Source organism: Hyperolius riggenbachi, chromosome 8, assembly GCF_040937935.1.
Source record: "Hyperolius riggenbachi isolate aHypRig1 chromosome 8, aHypRig1.pri, whole genome shotgun sequence".
Taxonomy (NCBI): domain Eukaryota; kingdom Metazoa; phylum Chordata; class Amphibia; order Anura; family Hyperoliidae; genus Hyperolius; species Hyperolius riggenbachi.
In genome coordinates, this window is record NC_090653.1 from 110,287,467 (window position 1) to 110,308,100 (window position 20,634).

At 42.1% G+C, this 20,634-nt stretch overlaps 1 protein-coding gene across 8 annotated transcripts in view; it reads right to left on the reverse strand.

Moving 5' to 3' along the window:
- The window catches only part of ATP11C (ATPase phospholipid transporting 11C), a 293,155-nt gene that overhangs the window by 106,883 nt on the left and 165,638 nt on the right, over positions 1-20,634 (reverse strand). For all 8 annotated transcript variants that reach the window (XM_068251002.1, XM_068251001.1, XM_068251005.1 and 5 more), the window contains exons 8-9: positions 10,701-10,748; positions 10,553-10,617 (exon numbers count right to left, since the gene is read on the reverse strand). In XM_068251002.1, coding sequence (XP_068107103.1) covers positions 10,553-10,617; positions 10,701-10,748 — 113 coding nt within the window. The remainder of the gene's footprint in view (positions 1-10,552; positions 10,618-10,700; positions 10,749-20,634) is intronic.

The following is a 20,634-nucleotide window of genomic DNA, read 5'->3' on the forward strand; positions in this document are numbered from 1 at the left end:
CTCCACGTGGACGAGTCCAACGCGCGATCGATTGCAGACCCCACTACACTACCAAGGAACAACAACACACACTCAACTAACAATGAACTTCATCGAACAACGCAATGTGCACAGATCAGACCTTCTTGCAATCCTCAAAAAATCGGTTGTCCCCAATCCTTCGGATAGCACGAATGAGGAAACCACCACCAGAGCAGAGGTCCTGATCGATCTTAAACCTGTATTTCAAAAACTTGAAAATGCCCTTAAAGACGAGTTCTTTCACCAAGCAGACATTTCTATGCAAGAAACTTATATTGAGGAAAAAATATCCCCGGACGGGATAAGGGTTAAAACTCTATCAGCATTCCCGAAAGACACCATCTTCACGGAAGACTGGTATGAGTACCTGGAAACATGCTCAGAAGGCATGATGACACGTATCATCAGGAAACGGACCTCGCTAATAGAGGACCTACAACCAGTCATTGCAGATTGCAAAAACACACTAGCCCCACACAATGGTAGTGCCAAATACCAGGCACTTATGTCTAATCTCATCACAAGAGTAAGAAAATTTGAACGTGACACTATTGATAATAAATTAAATAAACTCAACAGGGATAGACTAGCCTACTCCGAACACAGGGAAAGAGAACGCAAACCCAAACCCCCCCCTCCCATACGCCCACCACAGCTAGACCCAACGTACCAGCCCCACAAGGGTCCCACACCCAGGATCCCACCTGCCACCATCCCTCAACTGATGAACCTACGCATTCCCCCACCTCCCTTCCTATACCCCAACTTTCCCCCACCACCAACACTGCCCAATGGAGAACCCACAAACAACTTGGTATCCCGCCCAATCATACAGGAGACCATCCCCTGTACCACCACCAGCTCAGTAATACACACACCCACAACAACGATACACCCCCAGAATCCAATACCAAAACCCAATCCCAAGGCCACATCAGTCCCAAACAATATTTTCTCACCTAACGCATACAAATTTGTGTTCTCAAAATTACCACCACCCAAGCACTCTATACCATCCCTATTCAAAATAATGAACAACAAAACACAAAAAAACAAAAAGACCCCCCATCCAGTGACCAACAACCCTCAGTCCCAAAGTAATACACTACTCCCCATAGATTCTCAACACCCCCCCAAATACAACTTTTCCAAAGGTCCACCTCCACCGACCTTATTCAGACACACCACAAACCTACCTATAGACATTTCTCTTACCACAGGGGTGCACCCCACACCAATCACCCCAGGGGACACACCAATCAACACCATATCTGATCCCACGACCATTATGAACGAAGACCCAAAGCCCACACCCCAAAAGTCACCCATAGGAAGCATTTCACTCACCAAAGAGGATGATGAGAATTATTCACAATACAGTGTCTATGACACTCAAGAAGGCCTGGCTTTTGTGGCACCCCTGGAGGGTACAAACCAGAACACAGATACCAATGATCCACTAACATTCACATATCCAGCACCAGACAGCCCAAGCGAACAGTCTGAGTCTTTTTTAGACCTTCCTTCGACCCTCACGAACCACCAACCAGACCCACTACACACACAACTCCCCAGCCCCAAAGCTTCAAACACCATCTTACAACCGAAAAGTATCCGCAAACGACCCTTCAAAGACACAGGAAAAGAGGATCAAGGGGAAAGGGGAAAAAGAAACAAAACATAGCTGCACCCATCAACCACGAAACCAGATCCATCTTTAACCTCTCCGACCATATACTTAAAGAGAATGAAATACAAATACTAAGTAAGGGACTGTCTTTTTGCCCCACCAACATGGCCCAGCTAAGCGAACTTTTTGTGGATCTAAATTCCTTCATACGAAAATTGACCCTAAAAAGACACTTTGCTATGAAAAAAGTAGGGAGTAACATTAGACCAATTCTCACCCAAGATACAAACACACCCATAGTAACTGTTGATGATCAGGAATTACACCTTGAAAAATGCATAACGACATCCCTTAAGGCTAGGTCCAGATTCTATCCCACTGCGTCTAAGGGACACTTCATAGAAACCTTTTATGCACTCACCCTAGAAGATTTGCAAAAATTATGTCAAGAACCCATGATCCCACAAACCAACCTTACCCCATCTGAAAAGAGAGCCATCAATCATCTCAAAGATAATAAGAATCTGGTAATTAAACCAGCAGACAAGGGGGGGGGCATAGTCATACTGAATAGGGCAGATTATGTCAAGGAGGCACTTCGTTTACTACATGACCCTGCTAGCTACTGTGTCCTTCCAGAAGACCCCACTATTGCATATAATGGGGCACTAAAAACCCTCATCAATCACGCTCTGATGGAAGGTATCATCACCAAGGATGAAAGAAATTTTATATTGATTGAACAGCCCGCTGTCCCATATTTCTACCAATTGCCCAAAATACACAAAAGTCTACTTAATCCTCCCGGCAGACCCATTATATCTGGTATTAACTCAATCACCAGCAACCTATCCAAATTCATAGACCTACACTTACAAAAACATGTTCGAAAACTGGACTCATATACGAGGGACTCCCAACACCTCATTGAAATATTAAAGGACTACGAATGGAAAACAGAATACACCTGGCTGACATGCGATGTATCTGCACTTTATACTAACATTACACATGAATTTGGCATGGAAGCCATAGAATTCTACCTACAATCCGACCCAGACATGCCACAAATACAAAAAATCTTTCTTCTCCAATGCGTAGATTTCATACTCACGCACAACTACTTCACTTTTTTGGACACCACGTACAAACAAATAGGGGGCACGGCGATGGGCAGCAGCTTCGCGCCAAGCTATGCCAACCTAGCCATGGGCCTACTTGAGACCATATATATCCTGAACAACAACCCATTCAAAGAACACATTGTCTTATACAGGCGCTATATAGACGATTTGGTGTTCATCTGGCAGGGAGACACAGCCCACATTCCATCATTCATCCAATACCTCAACTCCAACAGGGCCAAACTTTCATTCACTTCCCAACACAGCAACACATCCCTGGAGTTCCTAGATTTGGTCTTGTTTCATGAGAACAATACCATTAAAACCAAAACCCATTTCAAAAAGGTAGACTCGAATAGTTATATCCATTTCGGTAGCTTTCATCACAGACCATGGACCACCAATACCCCCTATAATCAATTTAAACGAATCTACAAGAACTGCACAGATATCAAAGACTACGAAACGCAATCCAAAATACTAGTTAATAAATTCAAAGAGAGGAAATACCCAAAAAAACTTATTCAAAATGCAAAATATACAGCTAAATGCAAGTCAGGACCACATACTAATCATGACAGGTTACCTGAATCCAAATCTGATGTACCACTACGGTTCATCACAAAATACAGTGCCCAGCATACAGCCATCAGAGACATACTCACCCATAGATGGGAGATATTACAGCAGGACCCTTATTTATGTACACAAATCCCCAACAAACCCATCATGACCTATCGTAGAGCACCCAACCTCCGAAATTTATTGGCACCAAGCAAACTAAAGTCCCACACTGATAAGGTGACCCTACCAGGAGGGTCCTCCGCATGCCTTAAAAAACGATGCCTAGCTTGCAACTTCATCACCACCACCGATCATGTCATCTCCCACAGTAATAAGCTAGTATATCCTATACACAAACACATAAACTGTGACACCAGATATGTCATCTATGTCGCCACTTGCCCATGCCTGGTCCAATATGTGGGCCGCACCAGCCAACAACTAAAGGACAGAATAGGTCAACACAGACGCAACATTCAGAATGGCCTGGCTACCCACAGCCTTTCCAGGCACTTCGATCAGACTCACCATAGAAATGTATCCGAGGTTTCATTTATAGCATTGGAGGCCATAAACCCTATGGCTCCCGATGCTACCCTAACACTTAAAAATAGAGAAATGTACTGGATCCAGACACTCAAAACACTTACGCCCCTGGGATTGAACGAACAATTGGAAAAGACCTTCTAACAATAATGAAAATCCACATTCTGATAATCTGCCGTACACACCGATGTCTATTTCAAACCATCAGATCCCCTCCCCTGTTCTTCCCTCCCCCCCCCCCCTCCCCCCTCCCCCCTCCCCCGTCCTCTCTGCTCTTCCTTCTCCTTTTCCCATAGTATCCCCAGTTCTATCAGCAAAACCCATAACCGAAACACCCTACAAAGTCGCTTTCTTTTAATAATGCTTGTTATGTATTTGTCGTCTTGTGTACAAAATTCTTGTATATTGTATGTATTCTTATATGTGTATATGGATGTATATACTTATACTTTTTATGTACTTTTTACGTGTGATGTACTACAGGTTAGGTGCTCCTATCCTGATCATGTTGTTGCAGGGGCTATCGTCCACATGGTGACTGTTTTTTAACCATATGGCAAAGATCACGGACAGGACAGAATATTTCAGTCCCTGACCGATGCTCCTCTAATCCTTTGTATGTGTGCGTGTGTGTAGATGCATGTACATATATGCATGTATGCATATATGTACCCCCCCCTTTTTTTTTATATATACCTAATTTTTACATCTTTTTTACCCTTTGTTTTAAATCATTTTTACATTCATGGCAATTAGCCCTTTAGCCACAAGAGGGAGTAGAGAGCTTCCCATTCCTATCACCATCAACTATACCATCGTGTGTATACTAAATCTCACACACAAAGGGAATCCACACCTGGATCTATAATTTATTTTAATTAATTTTTATTAAAATGTATATATATATCCATATACACCTTAGGTCCTATAGTCTGCCGCTCCACACTTCCTTCCCCTTGGCAAGCGCTGTGTTCACTCTGATGCGCAGCCACCCTATAACAGCAATTTACCCACAGAGGAGATGGGTATTTGGGCCTCCTGCCCACACGTGACATACTTCCGCCGGAAGGTAGAGCCCACTAGCTGGGCACACAACACGGAGGTGTATTGCCCACAATAGAAATGAGGAAATGGGCTTCCTGCCCATACCTCACGCACTTCCGCCGGGACCCACAACCTACTAGCTGATCAGACAGCGTAGGCTACGGCAAGCTACACCCCGCCCCTCAGTGGGTTGCAACCTCCCACCTCAGGAGGAATATATTCCACAGAAAAATGGCGCCAGACCACAGCGGAGGCGCCATACGTATCTGCGTAGCACTACGGGTAAGTCCCCTCTTCTCCTTTCTGTCCTCCCCCCCCTCCATACGCGCCAGTGTCATTACGGGGATATCTTTGCCATCCATACCCACAGGCCCTACCCAGGCAGCAGGTGGTCGCCCACCCCGGGGGGGAGGGTATGCGCATTCCTCACATCCCGGGGGGCTTCCTTTCTTACCTGAGACCCTGACGCTGTATGTGGGCACACACACAACTCGGGGACAATAAACAGCACACACTTATTTATATATAAGGGGGATTATTATTCCCAGCTTGAGAAACCAACCACAACATACACCTATATGTAAGGGGTACCACCACTCCCAGCATGTGGGAACAAACACGACTCACGCTCAGGGTGCTTGTGTTTGTATTGCACATGAGAGGTATATACATATATATATATATACATATATGTGTTTTTTTATCACACTACACAGATCCTCTCCACACAGGGACCTTACAGAGGGCGGGTCGCTTGCTCTTTACACAATGATGTTTTTCATACATATGTCTTTATCAAGAATATACATATCTGCTTCTAAGGGACCCCTGGGGCCCTGAAAGTTTCCCCTCCTTCTGTTAGATGGATAACTTCATATACAGATATGTGCTCACGGAGATATACGTTTATTCTTTTTATGTTGATAAGATCACACAATGGAATGTGTTTTATGTTGATCAAGGTACATATATTGATGAGTGTAACTATGTACGGATAATGACATAGGGCTCTGTTTTTATGATGTTCTGTTCATTATTGTTTCCCCCCCCCCCCCCCCCTTCCCCCCTTATTTATCATTTTCCTCATTTCCACTTTTATTTATTTATTTGTTCATTTTTTGTTCCTTATATTTCCTGTTTTTTAGTTGCTCCTGCCTGTGTGATTTTTGTTGCCTGAGGAAGCGGACTTGAGATCCGTGAAACGCGTTGCAATTTTGTTTTTTCTGATAAGGAGTAATAATTAAATTGTATAATTTTATTACACTGAACCAGTGCTTGTGCTCTTTGTGAGGTGAGCAAGTCCACCATTGCCACCTACAATTTTAACTTTTTAAATCTGATCCTCCTTTTATTCTTCTGGCGCCTCCTTACTTTTGACTAGCAGTGGAGTAAGTGGACGGAAAACCCCTTGTATGTAGCTGAATTAAAATGTTCCTGCTGAAAAAATTTAGAATACTGCTGAAAAATTATAACATAATCTTTTCTAACTGGTGGGAGCTAAATGAACTGCACAGTATTACACTGACATGGCTGCTGTTTACATGTCACACAAACAATTGCAGACCTTTAATAAAAAACAAGAATGCAAGACTTCATAGAAGTTTGATTTACCATTACTACTGCACATATAACTCATCTCAAGTTTATTTTCACAGGATGTCGGAAAGTTGCATTCTGCAATCCCCTGTCACACAACGTTTCCACCTTGAAAACTAGATCTCCAAAATTAAAATGCATTATACATTTATTTTTCTCCTATGTTCCTGACTCTGCCATACTAAGCAGTAAAATCTGACAGATCTGAGATTTTGGATTAGTCCATCTTCTCATGGATGATTCTCAGCATTACCTTGATGCTATATAGAAGCACTCCCTGGATAAAGGGACATCACTTATGATTAATAATTACTCCCGGATTTGGGATCTTATATCTATACCTGGTTAGTATGGAGGAACTGTAGGATGTTAGTCTGGTGGCGCTGGTCTCCACGACAGACACTCATGAAGTCAGTTGACAGTCTCTGTTTCACCATACGCCATATGTAATACTTAAAGCGGAACCAAACCAAACATTTTCTTAATTAAGAATATTTATTTGCCCCACTCTGACACATACAAAGATAAATAAAACACTCCTTCAAACCTATGATCATTTCAGTGCATGCTTTTCACCCTTCTCTTTTCATAGCTAGGATTATACTGGGGGCAGCCATTAGCAATTCCTCCATTGCCAGTCACCATCTACTCTACCAGTTTGCCGGAAAAATCCCAGCAATTTGAAAGGAAGGGAGGGGTTCCTCCAATAAATGTAAAATATTTTATATTTGTCATCATGCAGCTGAAAAAAGGCTGCTATTTATTATTATAATTTAGAAAATAGATTTTATTTCTGAAATCTTGTATTTTTAATTTGGGTCCACTTTAACTGGCCAGTTATTTCTGAACATATTAGGTAGGTTGCAACATTTGCATAATTAAGATACCCTACAAGATGTGATCCTATGCGCTATTAAATGTGCAACAACTGCCTCAATGTATAGTTTGTGTTATTATAACTTGTGTACAAATATGGTAACAGATTGAGGTTTGGTCCCATGCACAGAATACCTGCAATACTGTTGTTCTTTTCTAATGCAACAAAATCTGGATATGTTTGTATATTCTTGTTCTAATACACTTTTTATTGAAAATCAATTAAAATTATTGAAAACAAAAGTACTCCCTAGAAAGGATCTCTACAAAGATGTTAGCCAGCCGGCCTACTTATTTGCACACTTTTCTGGCAGCTGGTTGGACTGTGGAAGGGCCGTTCAGTAAGTGCTTTTAAAATAAATAAAAGCCTGAAAATCCCCCATGAGGAGATGGACTATTCCAAAACTTTGTATCACCTGCTACATAGGCAAAAAGTACGGTAATTTATGGTGCATTTTCATCTGGGAGAAACATACATCTTATAAATGTGTATAGATGTATTTAAAATTTTACAATTTTTCGCAACAGTTTTTAGATCAATTTAGGTCAATCCTAGTTGGGAAGGGGGGGGGGGGGGGTAGAGTAGTGTTAAAAGAGCACTTCAACTCCTTTACAGTTCCTTTGTAGAAGTGGAAAAAAAATGAAATATTATGAATAGCCCTAGTGAATTAGAAAGAGGTCATACCAATTGCTGGCAATCTGGGATTAGTCCTGTGAGTAATTTTAGATGTAGAAATTCCAGTGTTATGTAAATGAACAAGCAAAATTTTGTGAGCCATGGAGAATAGATTGGTATGGCAGACAATATATTACTCGCTGTGCAGTCTACGTTATCCAGTGCCCTTGTAAATCCTTTTATACTAACCAAATGTTTCAGGATAGGATCTTGCAGCGTATATGATCAATCAGGACTTGAGCAAGGGCACCTAGATTCATAGATCATACATAAACCTGTCATGCTCGGAATGGAGATGCAATTTCCATTTCTGGCTCGGAAATTACATAAAAAAGCATGTAGAGGATGGATTGAGAGAGTCTCTTACTGGGTGGGTTAACAGTCTGTAGCCCCGTGCTGAGGGAGATAGTTACAATGATTGCATTTAATATTTACTAATGAGGTGTACTGAATTCGGTTTTGCATAGATGTTACAGTTACATACTGATTCTCTGTGCATTCATCTACAGGGATGCCAGAAATAGCCTTGTTACAGAAGACATTCTTCTCTTACAGGTCAACTGAAGTGAGAAAGATATGGAGGCGGCTATATTTCCTTTTAAGCAATACTAGTTGCCTGGCAGCCCTGCTGATCCTTTGCCTCTAATGCCTTTAGCTACAGACCCTGATCAAGCATATGCAGATCAGGTGTTTCTGACGTTATTGTCAGATATGCCAAGACTAGCTGTATACTTGCTTCTGGTGGGCTTCAGACACTACTGCAGCAAAACAGATCAGCAGGGCTGCCAGGCAACTGGTATTGCTTAAAAGGAAATGAATATGGCAGCCATATCCCTCTCACTTCAGTTGTACTTTACCCTTCTGCACATTCCTTTTAGTATGTTTCCCTACACTAAATGTATAATCTGGAAAATAACAATATATATATACTCTTATGATACCATGAGCGTGACAAGCTGACCGCTTTCGTTTCCAGACCATGCTCATAGGTACAAATGCCACCATTAGAGATCAGTTCGCTGGCAGACAGTTCCCGGCGAATCTCCGCTGTTCGCATTGTCCGCGAACTGTCAACATTTGGCGCGTTCGACCTGCCCCCTATACATCATCGTGGAGCTAAATTTTGACCCCCTTACCTCACAGTCAGCAGACACATGGCAGCCAACCAGCTAGCACACCCTCCTGGACCCCCCCACCCCCCTATTAAAAAGCAGTTGCGGTGGCTATATTGGATTCATTCTCTGCTGGCTGCGGTTAGTGAGAGCAGGGTCAGACTTGCTGCAGATAGGTAGGGAAAGCATTACCTAGGCCTGTTTTTTTGTTCCTCACTTGCTGTGAAAGCACTCCAAACAGCCCTTTTGAGGGCTAGCACATCCGTCTCCTGTGTTTGTTTTTTTTTTTAATGTGACACTCCTCAGCCCTCTGACACCCAGAGCTGTGTGCACACTACTGCTGTTGCTACATTAAGCTGCAGACATAGTACCACTCCTGTGCATTATTATTTCACTGTATTCTGATCTATTGCATTTCTCTGTGTGAGACACTCCACTGACCACTGACACCCCAAGCTGTGCATAGTGCGATTTCTGCCCTTTAGGGATTAACTCCGTAATTTTATGCTCATTGGGCATAACATAAGGATAAACCTATATTTAAAAAGCTGATTAGCCACACGCCTCCATTCCCTGATGAGATCGGACATACGAAACGCGTTGGGCGGTGCTACAGGCGTGGTGTGGTCGGCACGAGAGAGTCTGTATTGTGATAAGCTTGTTTTTACCGTGGAAATGTGAGTGCACTAGCTTTTAAACTTTTTAATAAACTATACAGTTTTGCACTATGAGAAGCCTTTCTAGTTACTGGGAATGCAGCGCAAGGTGTGAGATTAAAAGTGTTGCTGCTGGAACTGGTGATCCATCCGTCTGGCATTGAGCTGTCAGAAGTTTTGCCTGGGAAAACCATAAGTGCTGTTGCTGTCTTATAATTTGGGCAGCAGAGGACCAGGTGAGAGGTTACGGAAACGGGCCCTCATACACGAGGACCTGGTTAAACACATAAGCGGCTATAAGACACTGGGTGATTGATAAGAGATATATGTGTTGATACAGTATCACGTTATATTTTTTTTTTTTTTTCCTTTTTCTTCTTTTTTGAGTGGCACTACTACAAGAAGAAGCACTTTGATACATGAGAGCGCAATATCACTGGAGAAATTTTGGACTTACACTATATGCTTGGTGATTGATGTTGCGATCCATGGACACGTACACATCTGATGGACTTAAGTTATATAATTACATTTATGTATGGGTTTTGATTTGGATATTGTATAATAGCGGTTAAAGTGAGCGCACAGATACATAGTTAGTATTAACCATATGTTGATTACTGATCTAATTCAAGATGCAGTTAAAACCAAAAATCTTTTAGAAAGGACTGAGCAATGGCAATTGCAACCTGCTGTTAACATCTTACCATAAATCTTCCGTGTGTTCTTTAGCGTTGCCCCTTTCAATAGCAAGTTTTCTGGCCCCAGTGACCTAAGCATGGGAAAAATAAACACCATCAAGATAACGCAGGACTGCTGGGCAAGGCAGTATTATGTTGCTGGAGATAAACGCACCTTGCTTTAATTTCCTGGTTAGTGTATATGTTCATTCGGCCAACAAATCTGAAAAATAGACAAACGTTTAGAGAACACTCAAATGCAAACCGAAAAAAAAAAAAGACCTCGGATAATGCACATATTCACAGGACAATTTGTAGTACATCAGGTGCAGAAATTCTTTTGCTACTAATAGTACATCAGGTAAACGCTCAGCAATGAAACTATTAGCAATCATTTACCAAGGTTACAGGACAAATGTAATCCATAAAGGAAGAAGATAGCTTAACCTCACTTTGGGTAATAGCGCTGCACAAATGACATAGGGTGCTGGAAAGGACGCCACTCTCAAAGACACATTATTATTATTTAGTATTTTTATAGCGCCAACATCTTACGCAGCGCTGTATAGAGTATATATTGTCTTGTCACTAGGGATGCTAAAATCCCAATTCGGGTGAATCCGGATAGTTGCTATCCGGATTTCACCCAGTTAACCTGTGCGGGGTGGGCGGGGGCGTCAAGCTTACCTGTCTGACGTCTTCTTCAGTCCGTCCCTCGGCGCCTCCCACGATGCGTTCCACGCGGCGGTCACGTGAGTACAAACACTTCCTCCTTCCGGGTTGAAGGAGGAAGTGTTTGTAGTCACGTGATGCGCGTTGACCGCATCGTGGGAGGCGCCGAGGGACGGACCGAAGAAGACGTCAGACAGGTAAGCTTGACGCCCCCGCCCACCCCGCACAGGTTCACTGGGTGAAATCCGGATAGCAACTATCCGGGTTTCACCCGAATTCGGATTTGAGCATCCTTGCTTGTCACTACATGTCCCTCGGAGGAGCTCACAATCTAGTAATTCCAAACAAGTATTCACACTCATTTGGTGTAGATGTTACAGCCAGAACCAAAGTCTGGCCACTTTGGGTTCTGGCCGGTCAAAACTAGAAGCGTCTGCATCTCTGTGGCCAATGTGAGAAACAGATTCTTGCTGGCTCCGTTCCTGTCCCCTGGCTCCTCCCCCCACCCCCTCCTTTTGACTTCTCCCCCCAGAGTTGTTCGACGGGGCAGGAAAGCAGAGCGGGAACGCTGCAGACACTGCTTCTGCCAGCACCCGCTCTGCAAGAAATCCCTGCTTTCCTGCGGCGACAAATGACCCAGTCTGGCAGAAGCGCAGAAGTCAATAGGAGGGAGGCGGTAGGAGGAGCCAGAGCCAGGGGACAGGAACGGAGCCGGCAGGATTCAGTCTGTTTGTCACATTGGCCGCAGTGACACGGCCACTTTTAGTTTTGGCCGTCCAGAAATAGAAGTGGCCAGACTTCGGGTTCTGGCCGTAACATAGATATAAATCAAGTTCCTTTATTGGTCATCCATACAAACACAGCCATGGTACATGGCAGCAACAGAAGCTGACGTATTAACAACACTACTAGACCCAGTAGGTTAGGAAACATGTCAGCTTTTGTTGCTGCCATGTATTGATGCTGTGTTTGTATGGATGACCAATACAGGAACTTGATTTAGATCTACATCGAAGGAGTGCAGATACTGGTTTTGAATACTCCATTGAGTCTTATACAAATTTTTGCGTTAGATTGACTGAATTATCGATAATTTCCAGCGTGTCTGATCTGCTTCCAATCGAAAAAAAATTTGATTCTGTGCAGTACTGATCTCAAAATCAATCCCTTTCTCGACTGGAAGGTGATCGGACATGCTAAAAATTATTGATCAGTGGCTCTATTGGGAAAATTACATGGCATGTACAAGCCATTATTGGTCACACCACCGCGGCCAATAGCGTTATAGTGCATATCTAATCAGTCTAGGCTAAGCAGCTAATACCAATGTACATAAATATATAGCTATAGGGAGAGTTTCTGATGCTAAAACCAGGAAAATTACTGTAAGGTGGGTATCCTGAATAATTTACTACTTATTTCACTATTATTATATTATTATTATTATTATTATTATTATTAAGTGTCACTATTATTATTATTTATATAGCACCCACTTCCGCAGTGCTCTACAGACTATATCTTGTCTTGTCACATAACTGTCCCTCAGAGGGGCTCACAATATAACCCCTGCCAGTCATACGTCTATGTATGTATCGTGTAATGTATTTATCATAGTCTAGGGCCAATTTTAGGTGGAAGCCAATGAACTTATGAGTATGTTTTTGGGATGTGGGAGGAAACCGGAGTGCCTGGAAAAAACCCACGCAGACAAGGGGAACACACACAACCTCCTTGCAGATAGTGCCCTGGCTGGGATTCGAACCAGGGATCCAGTGCTGCAAGGCGAGAGCGCTACTTACTACGTCACAGTGCTGCCCAAGTACCTCTTTAAGTGGTTATGAATCAAAGTCCAATAGAAATCAGGCCAGATTGGAGGAAGGAAAGTGACGCAGTAAGCTGTGGTTTTGGAATAGCGCATCACCTTACAGCTGTAACATGTGACAGTGAAATACATTTTGGATGTTCAAATATACGTAGATCAACTGTGTAGATTGTTTGTCTAGAGTCCTGTTTTAACCAGCAGCAACTGATGTGATACACTGAACCAGACCATCACTGACAATCCAGGAAATAGTGCTAAAAGGAAAATACAAAGAGATGGATGGTTATGTCTAGCAGAGGCGGATGCTTTCCACTACAACAATGAAATGTAAATTGCAGGGTCAGGAGATGCCAGGAGACGGCTATTGTTTCCAGCAAAAGTATTTTGAAGAAGCAACCAGGTCTCGGCAGAAATCCAAGGACTTATTACAACATTTCACAGCACCCTGAATTGCAGACATACTAGACCAATTAAAGTTGAAGAGAAATCGAGAGCCCAATATGGTGTAGTATATCAAAATTGATTGGATAAATGAAACAGTGAGATGGTAATACTCACAAACACGGGTTACCACCTAGGTAACCACTCATTAGGCAGGTGAGGAGATTAGACCTGTCCTCACTCAGGATTAAGAAGTCGCTCTCTATAGATAGGGAGAAAGGGGGTAGATCACCCCTCGACCTGGGGTGGACTCAAATATATTGGTAGGCGGTAGTCTGTTGTTTATCCCCTGCTTAGTGCCTGAAGAAGTGGGCTGTGCCCGCGAAACGCGGTGCATCTTTGGGGTATTTTCAACAAATGTGTATATCTATATATTTACAGTCCTTGGTGTCTGCTTTAACGGAGGCGAGTCCACCACTTCCTCCCAGCAATTTTTTTTTAATTTTATGTACTTTTATCCTTCTGGCGCCTCTGTTCACCTACCAATATACTAGACCAATTGCAAGTTGGTGCAACTGTTTAGTAAGCCAGCACCAATTCAGTAGGAGACCTTGGGCAAGACTCCTTAACACAGCAACTGCCTACAGAGCGCGCCCTAGTGGCTGCAGCTCTGGTGCTTTGAGCCCGCCAGGAGAAAAGTGCAATATAAATTCTCTGTGTTTTGTTTTGCAAGTGCGAACACACTGGGGGCAATTCGAGCTGTGATCCCTGCGCTTCCACCTTCTGCAATCTGCATACTGTGCACACATTAGTGTTACTGTTTACATGGTTTATGGACTTCCTGATTCATTAGTAAGGGAAGAGCTTCTCATTTTGCTGGTTTCTCTTTAAACACCTAATGAGTTCCATGTTAATTCCCATAACCCAGATTAGGTTACTTAACATAAAAGCAAGTGAAAAATCATCTCCTTACTAAACTGGGCCCCAGGAGTGTTTTATTCATAAGTTGATTGTGAAAGCCCTGAGGGACAGCTAAGGAACAAGACAACATACTCTGTAAAGTGCTGCAATAGATGTCGGCGCTGGATAAAAAATAAATAGGCATTCCACAAACCTACAAGTTACTGGAATTCAAAATAAAAGTCTAAGGTTGGCTCCTCTCACTTTATCAGTCAAAGACTATGAAAAGATTGAAGACCACTTGAAACAACCTTGGATCAATACCATTTCTGATAATGAACACCAAAAATGAGTCAACAAAAATTTCTGCCAGGGCTGTGGAGTCGGTACAAAAATAATCAGACTAAAGGTGGCCACTAATGATCCAATCTTTTTCATCCAATTTTACCAAATCTATGTAGAATAAGGGTAAATTGAGTGAATATATTAAATGGATAATGCGGACAGTACCTTAAATTACATAGAAATGGTAAGATTGGATGAAAATGATTGGCTCATTAGTGGCCAGCATCAGACTCTTCAGTTTATGAAACCACCAAATCAGACTCCCGGTACCCAAAATGGCTCAGACTCCTCCACTCCTTATACTTTCCAGGGTTGTGGATTTGGGACAAAAATCATCCGACCCAGACTCCTCAGTTTATGACACCACCGACGCCAACTCCGACTCCAGGTACCCAAAATTGTTCCGACTCCGGCTCCACAGCCCTGGTTTCTGCAACACTAAAGGTGTCCTGATCAGCAGTTCTGATTTGATCATTTTATCGAATCTGATGAAGATTTTTGTCACAACAAGCATGCCTAAACGATGATTTTACTGATTTCGGGCAGAAGCCGGTCGAGTACATCCATTGAGCAAGATGGAAAATCTCAAGCCGGCGTGGTTGATCGGGTGCACGGCGGTACTGGCGTACAATATCAGAAGGCGCGACCAAAGCAACGAAACTCCCGCCCATTGCCAAATGTGCCCCTCCTCGCCCTTGTGCCCGCGCATTACCTGCTGCAAGTATGGGGCTGCTCCTGCTTCCCCATTCTTGTCCCACACGGCTGCGACATATAGCACTGGTGTGTGCATGACGTCCCACAGTGGCAGGGAGGAGACATATGGGCAGCCAACAGATCACTCTCTGATCAGATTTGATCAGAGAGCGTTCTGTCTCTTGGTGGACCTGCTCATACATCAATAGATGTATGAGCACCTTAACAGGTGAGCCTCCTTCTGGGTACTGAAATTCAGTTATCAAGAAAGTGCAATTACAAAAGTAAAGAAAAAACTGGCATAAACTACATAAAAGTAAAACAAACCTTTACAAGCTGGGCAAACTATATAGATACATATTGATACACCTTATCCAGCCTCATCCTACTCTATTATGGTGTTTGTTTTTAGTGTTTTATGTAACTGATGTATTGGACGGATTAAATAATAAAGGGATGTTAATATTCAAGTAGTGTCACTTCTTGATTGTATTTTTTAGGTTGCATGGTCTACATAATTGTGGAATCTGATGAATGTACCAAGACATTGTAAGGCCATAGTGAGAGTATGGAACGCAGGCCTCTTTGTAATTTGGTGGTTGGACAGTTTGGGGTGATGGTTTTCTCTTATATTTAGGTCCTTTATATTATATAGGTATAAGTTCAGGTGTGTGGATACATATATACTTGGAGATGTGAAATTTGAAATACAGGGGTATACATAATGCAATAGGTTCATATAATGATGTGTCTTTTCCTTTTGATGCTGCTGTTTTTTCTCCTCTCTTTCAGATGCTGGGCGGTCTCTAGAAGTCTGTGAGGAGATTTGGTTGCTGAGCAGAGGTGAGAGGTTTCTCTCAGATGATTGGCAGCTGTCTTTTGGAGCCAAGCTTCAGCTGGCCAATCACAGAAGGGTTCACCTCAAACCTGTGATGCTCTGCCTGATTCTCCTCAGTCTCCAGTCAAGCAAGCTGGAAGCTCCCACCCACCTGTCCCTGTTCTTCGTCTTTTTACTGTCGTAGGTGGATTGACTTTATTGGCAGTTAAAGTCGCCCAGGATTGTGGGTTGGCTAGCTGGTTTTGGACTATTTTATGAAGAAGTAATACTAGTCTAAAGACTATGGTTGTTGATTAAGTATCAATTGTAACCTTTGGTTCTGATTTGTTTATATTATTGTTGATTTTTTAATTTATCAGTTTAACAAACAACTAGATTTTAATTATTTTAAACCGCAATAAATAGAGCCTACGGCCATTTAAATCCAAGTTGGTTGTCTGTGTTTTATTAGTCATGTACTTGTTCCTTTAACCTCCTTAGCGGTAAGCCGACGGAGGGTGCCGCTCAGGCCCTGCTAGGCCGATTTACATTTTTTTTTCAAACACGCAGCTAGCACTTTGCTAGCTGCGTGTTTGGTCTGATCGCCGCTGCCCGCGGTGCCGCTACCCGCCGCGATACAGCCCCCCCCGCATACCCCTTGTGCAGCCTGGCCAGTCGCTGCCAGGCTGCGCTATGGGGTGGATCAGGATTCTCTGTGACGTCACGACGTCGATGACGTCACTCCGTTCATCACCATGGCGGCGGGGGAAGCCCTCAAGGAAATCCCGTTCAGAGCGGGATTTCCTTATGGGCAAGCGGCGCCGGTGGCGAACGGCGAGTACAGGGGGATGCCACAGGGAGGGGGGAAGCATGTAGCTAGCGCTAGGCTAGCTACATGCTTAAAAAAAAAAAACTCCCGTGGCCGCGCAGCCACACATATCATACTGCCAGGGAGGTTAAGGTCCGTGCCACAAATTACCAAGTGACTTGTAACAAACCTTATTTGAATCTATACGGATGTGCCACAGCCTTCACTAAAGCATGAAAGATCTAAGGAGCTACGAGTCCAGGAATGCCACTTACAGTCACTCTGTACTAATCCACCTCTGATATGGTGTCTGGAGAATACAGGAGTGCTCAGAGAGCTCTGGATACCCTTATGATGATGAGCCCTAACATTGTGAATAAAGTGCCTTTACACAGACCACAAGTGCCTTGTTAGACTTCCATAAACATACATGCCGCCTTGTGCCTTACAAAGTAAATGGATAGACTGAATACAGAATACATGGCTGAGTTTCCCGGTGACAAAACAGAGCTTACGCTAAGAAACCGAGAAGACATGGTGGAAACCACCTGGATCAGTTCATTGTCATTTTCTCAAATGGTAAAGTTTTGTGCTCTATTATGTACAAATGGAGAAACAAGCCAGGCTTACACTATTATTTATATTTAAATAGATTACACCAGATTTGAGATATAAATCATCACTGTGCATGGCTGACTGTACAAGATGTGTAAAACTGCGTAAGCGTCAGCTAAAATGCTGCCATGAGACAATCCATCCAACTTGCACATTTTATAAGGGGATGAAGATAGAAGCCTCTGTATTCCTTTCACTTCAGGTTCCCTTAAAGCAAGCCTGAATCAAAAAAACCCTTATGATATATTGAATTGTATGTGTGGTGCGGATATCGAACAGAGCATTAGTAGCAAAGAAAAAAAAAAAAGAGTCTCATTTGTATTTTTCATTATATAGTTTGTTTTTTATAACATTGCATAATTCTCTCATATTTGCAGTTTAGAAACCACAGTGTCTTACAAAGCAGTAATAATGACCCTTTGACATTTCCTACAGTAAAACCTAATCTCAAGCTGTCTCTCACTGTTTCTTGGCTGTTTAAGTGCTTCAGAAAACAGGATTATATTCAACCCAGTGGGTTGAAGAGCTCAGAGAAGCTCTTTTGCATAGATAACATTCATTTTTTAAATCTTCCTGTACAGGAAAACAGCATGAGATTAATTTTTCTTTGCTAGTAATGTTCTATTTGTTAGCTGTACTATACATACGATTTATCTCATACGTTTATTTTTGCTTCAGATTTACTTTAAAGAGGAACTCCAGTGAAAATAATGTAATAAAAAGTGCTTCATTTTTACAATAATTATGTATAAATGATTTAGGCAGTGTTTGCCCATTGTAAAATCTTTTCAATCCCTGATTTACATTCTGACATTTATTACATGGTGACATTTTTACTGTTGGCAGGTGATGTAGCTGCTGCATGCTTTTTTGGCAGTTGGAAACAGCTATTTCCCACAAGGCAACAAGGTTCAAAGACAGGAAACTGCCAGGACCATGGCCCTCAGAGCTTCTTGTGGGAGGGGTTTCACCACAATATCAGTCATACAGACAGCGCCCCCTGATGGTCTGTTTGTGAAAAGGAATAGATTTAAAAGGGGGTATCAGCTACTGATTGGGATAAAGTTCAATTCTTGGTCGGAGTTTCTCTTTAAACTTTATCCCCATCCTTTAAATCAATATATTTCTTATTTTTAAATATTAATATGAAAGGAAATGAAACAGGATAAAAAATGACCAGGGTGGTTTGAATTATAAAACAGCATATTTTTCTGATGAAACTTTATAGTATGCGTGATTTGGAGTGTGTTGGGGGTGTGGCTAGAGGTGTGGCAGGGGTGTGGTTTAAGTGTCCCTCTTTCTAATCTCAAAAAGTTGGGAGGTATGCCTGAACAAGCATACAGCAGAAATCAGGTGTTTGACATTATTGTCAGATCTGACAAGATTAGCTGCATGCTTGTTTCCGGTGTCATTTAGATATTACTGCAGCCAAATAGATCAGCAGGGCTGCCAGGCAACTGGTATTGTTCAAAAGGAAATAAATGGTAGCCTCCATATTCTTCTCACTTCAGTTGTCCTTTAAAGACAAATTATTTGTGCTTTAAGTCTCCTAAGTAGTCTGAAACCCATAAATCCAGTTCCAGAGCCTGAAACGCAACTTTTAATTTCTGATGAATCTGTGAGACATGTTCAAGGGTAGTCTGGTACTACAGCTGTCTGTATACAGCTATGCACAGCCATTTACACGTATACAACTTGGTTTACAGCTATAAAGATATTCATTTACTGTTACCAGAATGCATTCCAGATGCCAAACAGCTTTCTGAAGGTTGCTTTAAATGTCATTTACATACTAGGATCCCTAACAACAACATATGGTGACGTCTTCAATGAAGATACTAGTTAGACATAACGCAAGCAATATTGGTTTTATTGCAAACTTACATTTAAACTTCTAAGAGCCTAATTTGCAGATTTGGTAGGCTGTATGTTACTTTAGTAGCATCTCATAAGTGATAATGGAAAAGCATATTTTTGACCAGAAAAAAATAAAAAATAAAAGAACAAACTATGGGATTCATCTCTCCAAAGCTATTTGGTGTAGTGGGATCCATACTAAAAGATAAACTTAAGTAAAAAGGAGAAAAATAAATCAATACATTGCAAAGTGAGACGTTAAAAAATAGAAGAGAGATCAAGAAATGATTGATATTCTTCATGTAATTTGTTCATATTGTTTGATCCACAATAAGCCTCAGACAGCACCAAGTGCTGTTATCTATAACCACACCCCCAATAATGCAATAGGCTAAAAGGTTGTTTAGGGGGGTACTGGTTGCTTGGCAGTAGTAAACAGCCATCATTTCCCACAATGCAACAAGGCTCCCACGGTGTGATGCCAGGACCTAGGTCCTGACATCACACTAAAGGTGGCCATACATGGTACAATTTTTCAATTAGATAATTTAGTTCGATTATTCCATTAGATCGAATATAAAGATTTTTCCAGCATGTCCGATAATTTTTCCCGAAAAAACGGGATAATCGTTCAAATTTCTTGATCGAAAAAAAAAATATTTTCAACTTTCATTCAATTCGATCATTTAGATCGAATAAACGGGAAAATCGAACGTTTTTATTGTACCGTGTATGGCCACCATAAGGGAGGGGTTTTACTACAATGTCAGCCAAACAGACGTCCCTGATTATCCATACGAGAAAAGGTCAAGATTTCTCATGGGAATAGGGGTACCAGCCACTTATTGGGATGAAGTTTATCCTTGGATACAGTTCCTCTCTAAAGGGAACCTAACGCGTTATGGTCACCATAAAAATCAAATTTCAACAGCAACTGGTCTGAGTGTATTAAGTGATAAAGATGCTAATTCTGCATTCAAAACTTGCAAAACTTTTTCTGCAGTTATGGTGTGTAGCAATCACATACTTTATGAGCACTGGCCCTAGTGCCAAAGAGTTGAATGCTGGGAGTTCTTTTTTTCTATAATATATTCATCCTCTTCCATTTATTTCCCTGTCTAGCTTATCTGAAACACGATCCTCTGCTCATTTGTGTTCACAAGCAAGGCTGAGGTGACTCAGCGATTGGAGGATAA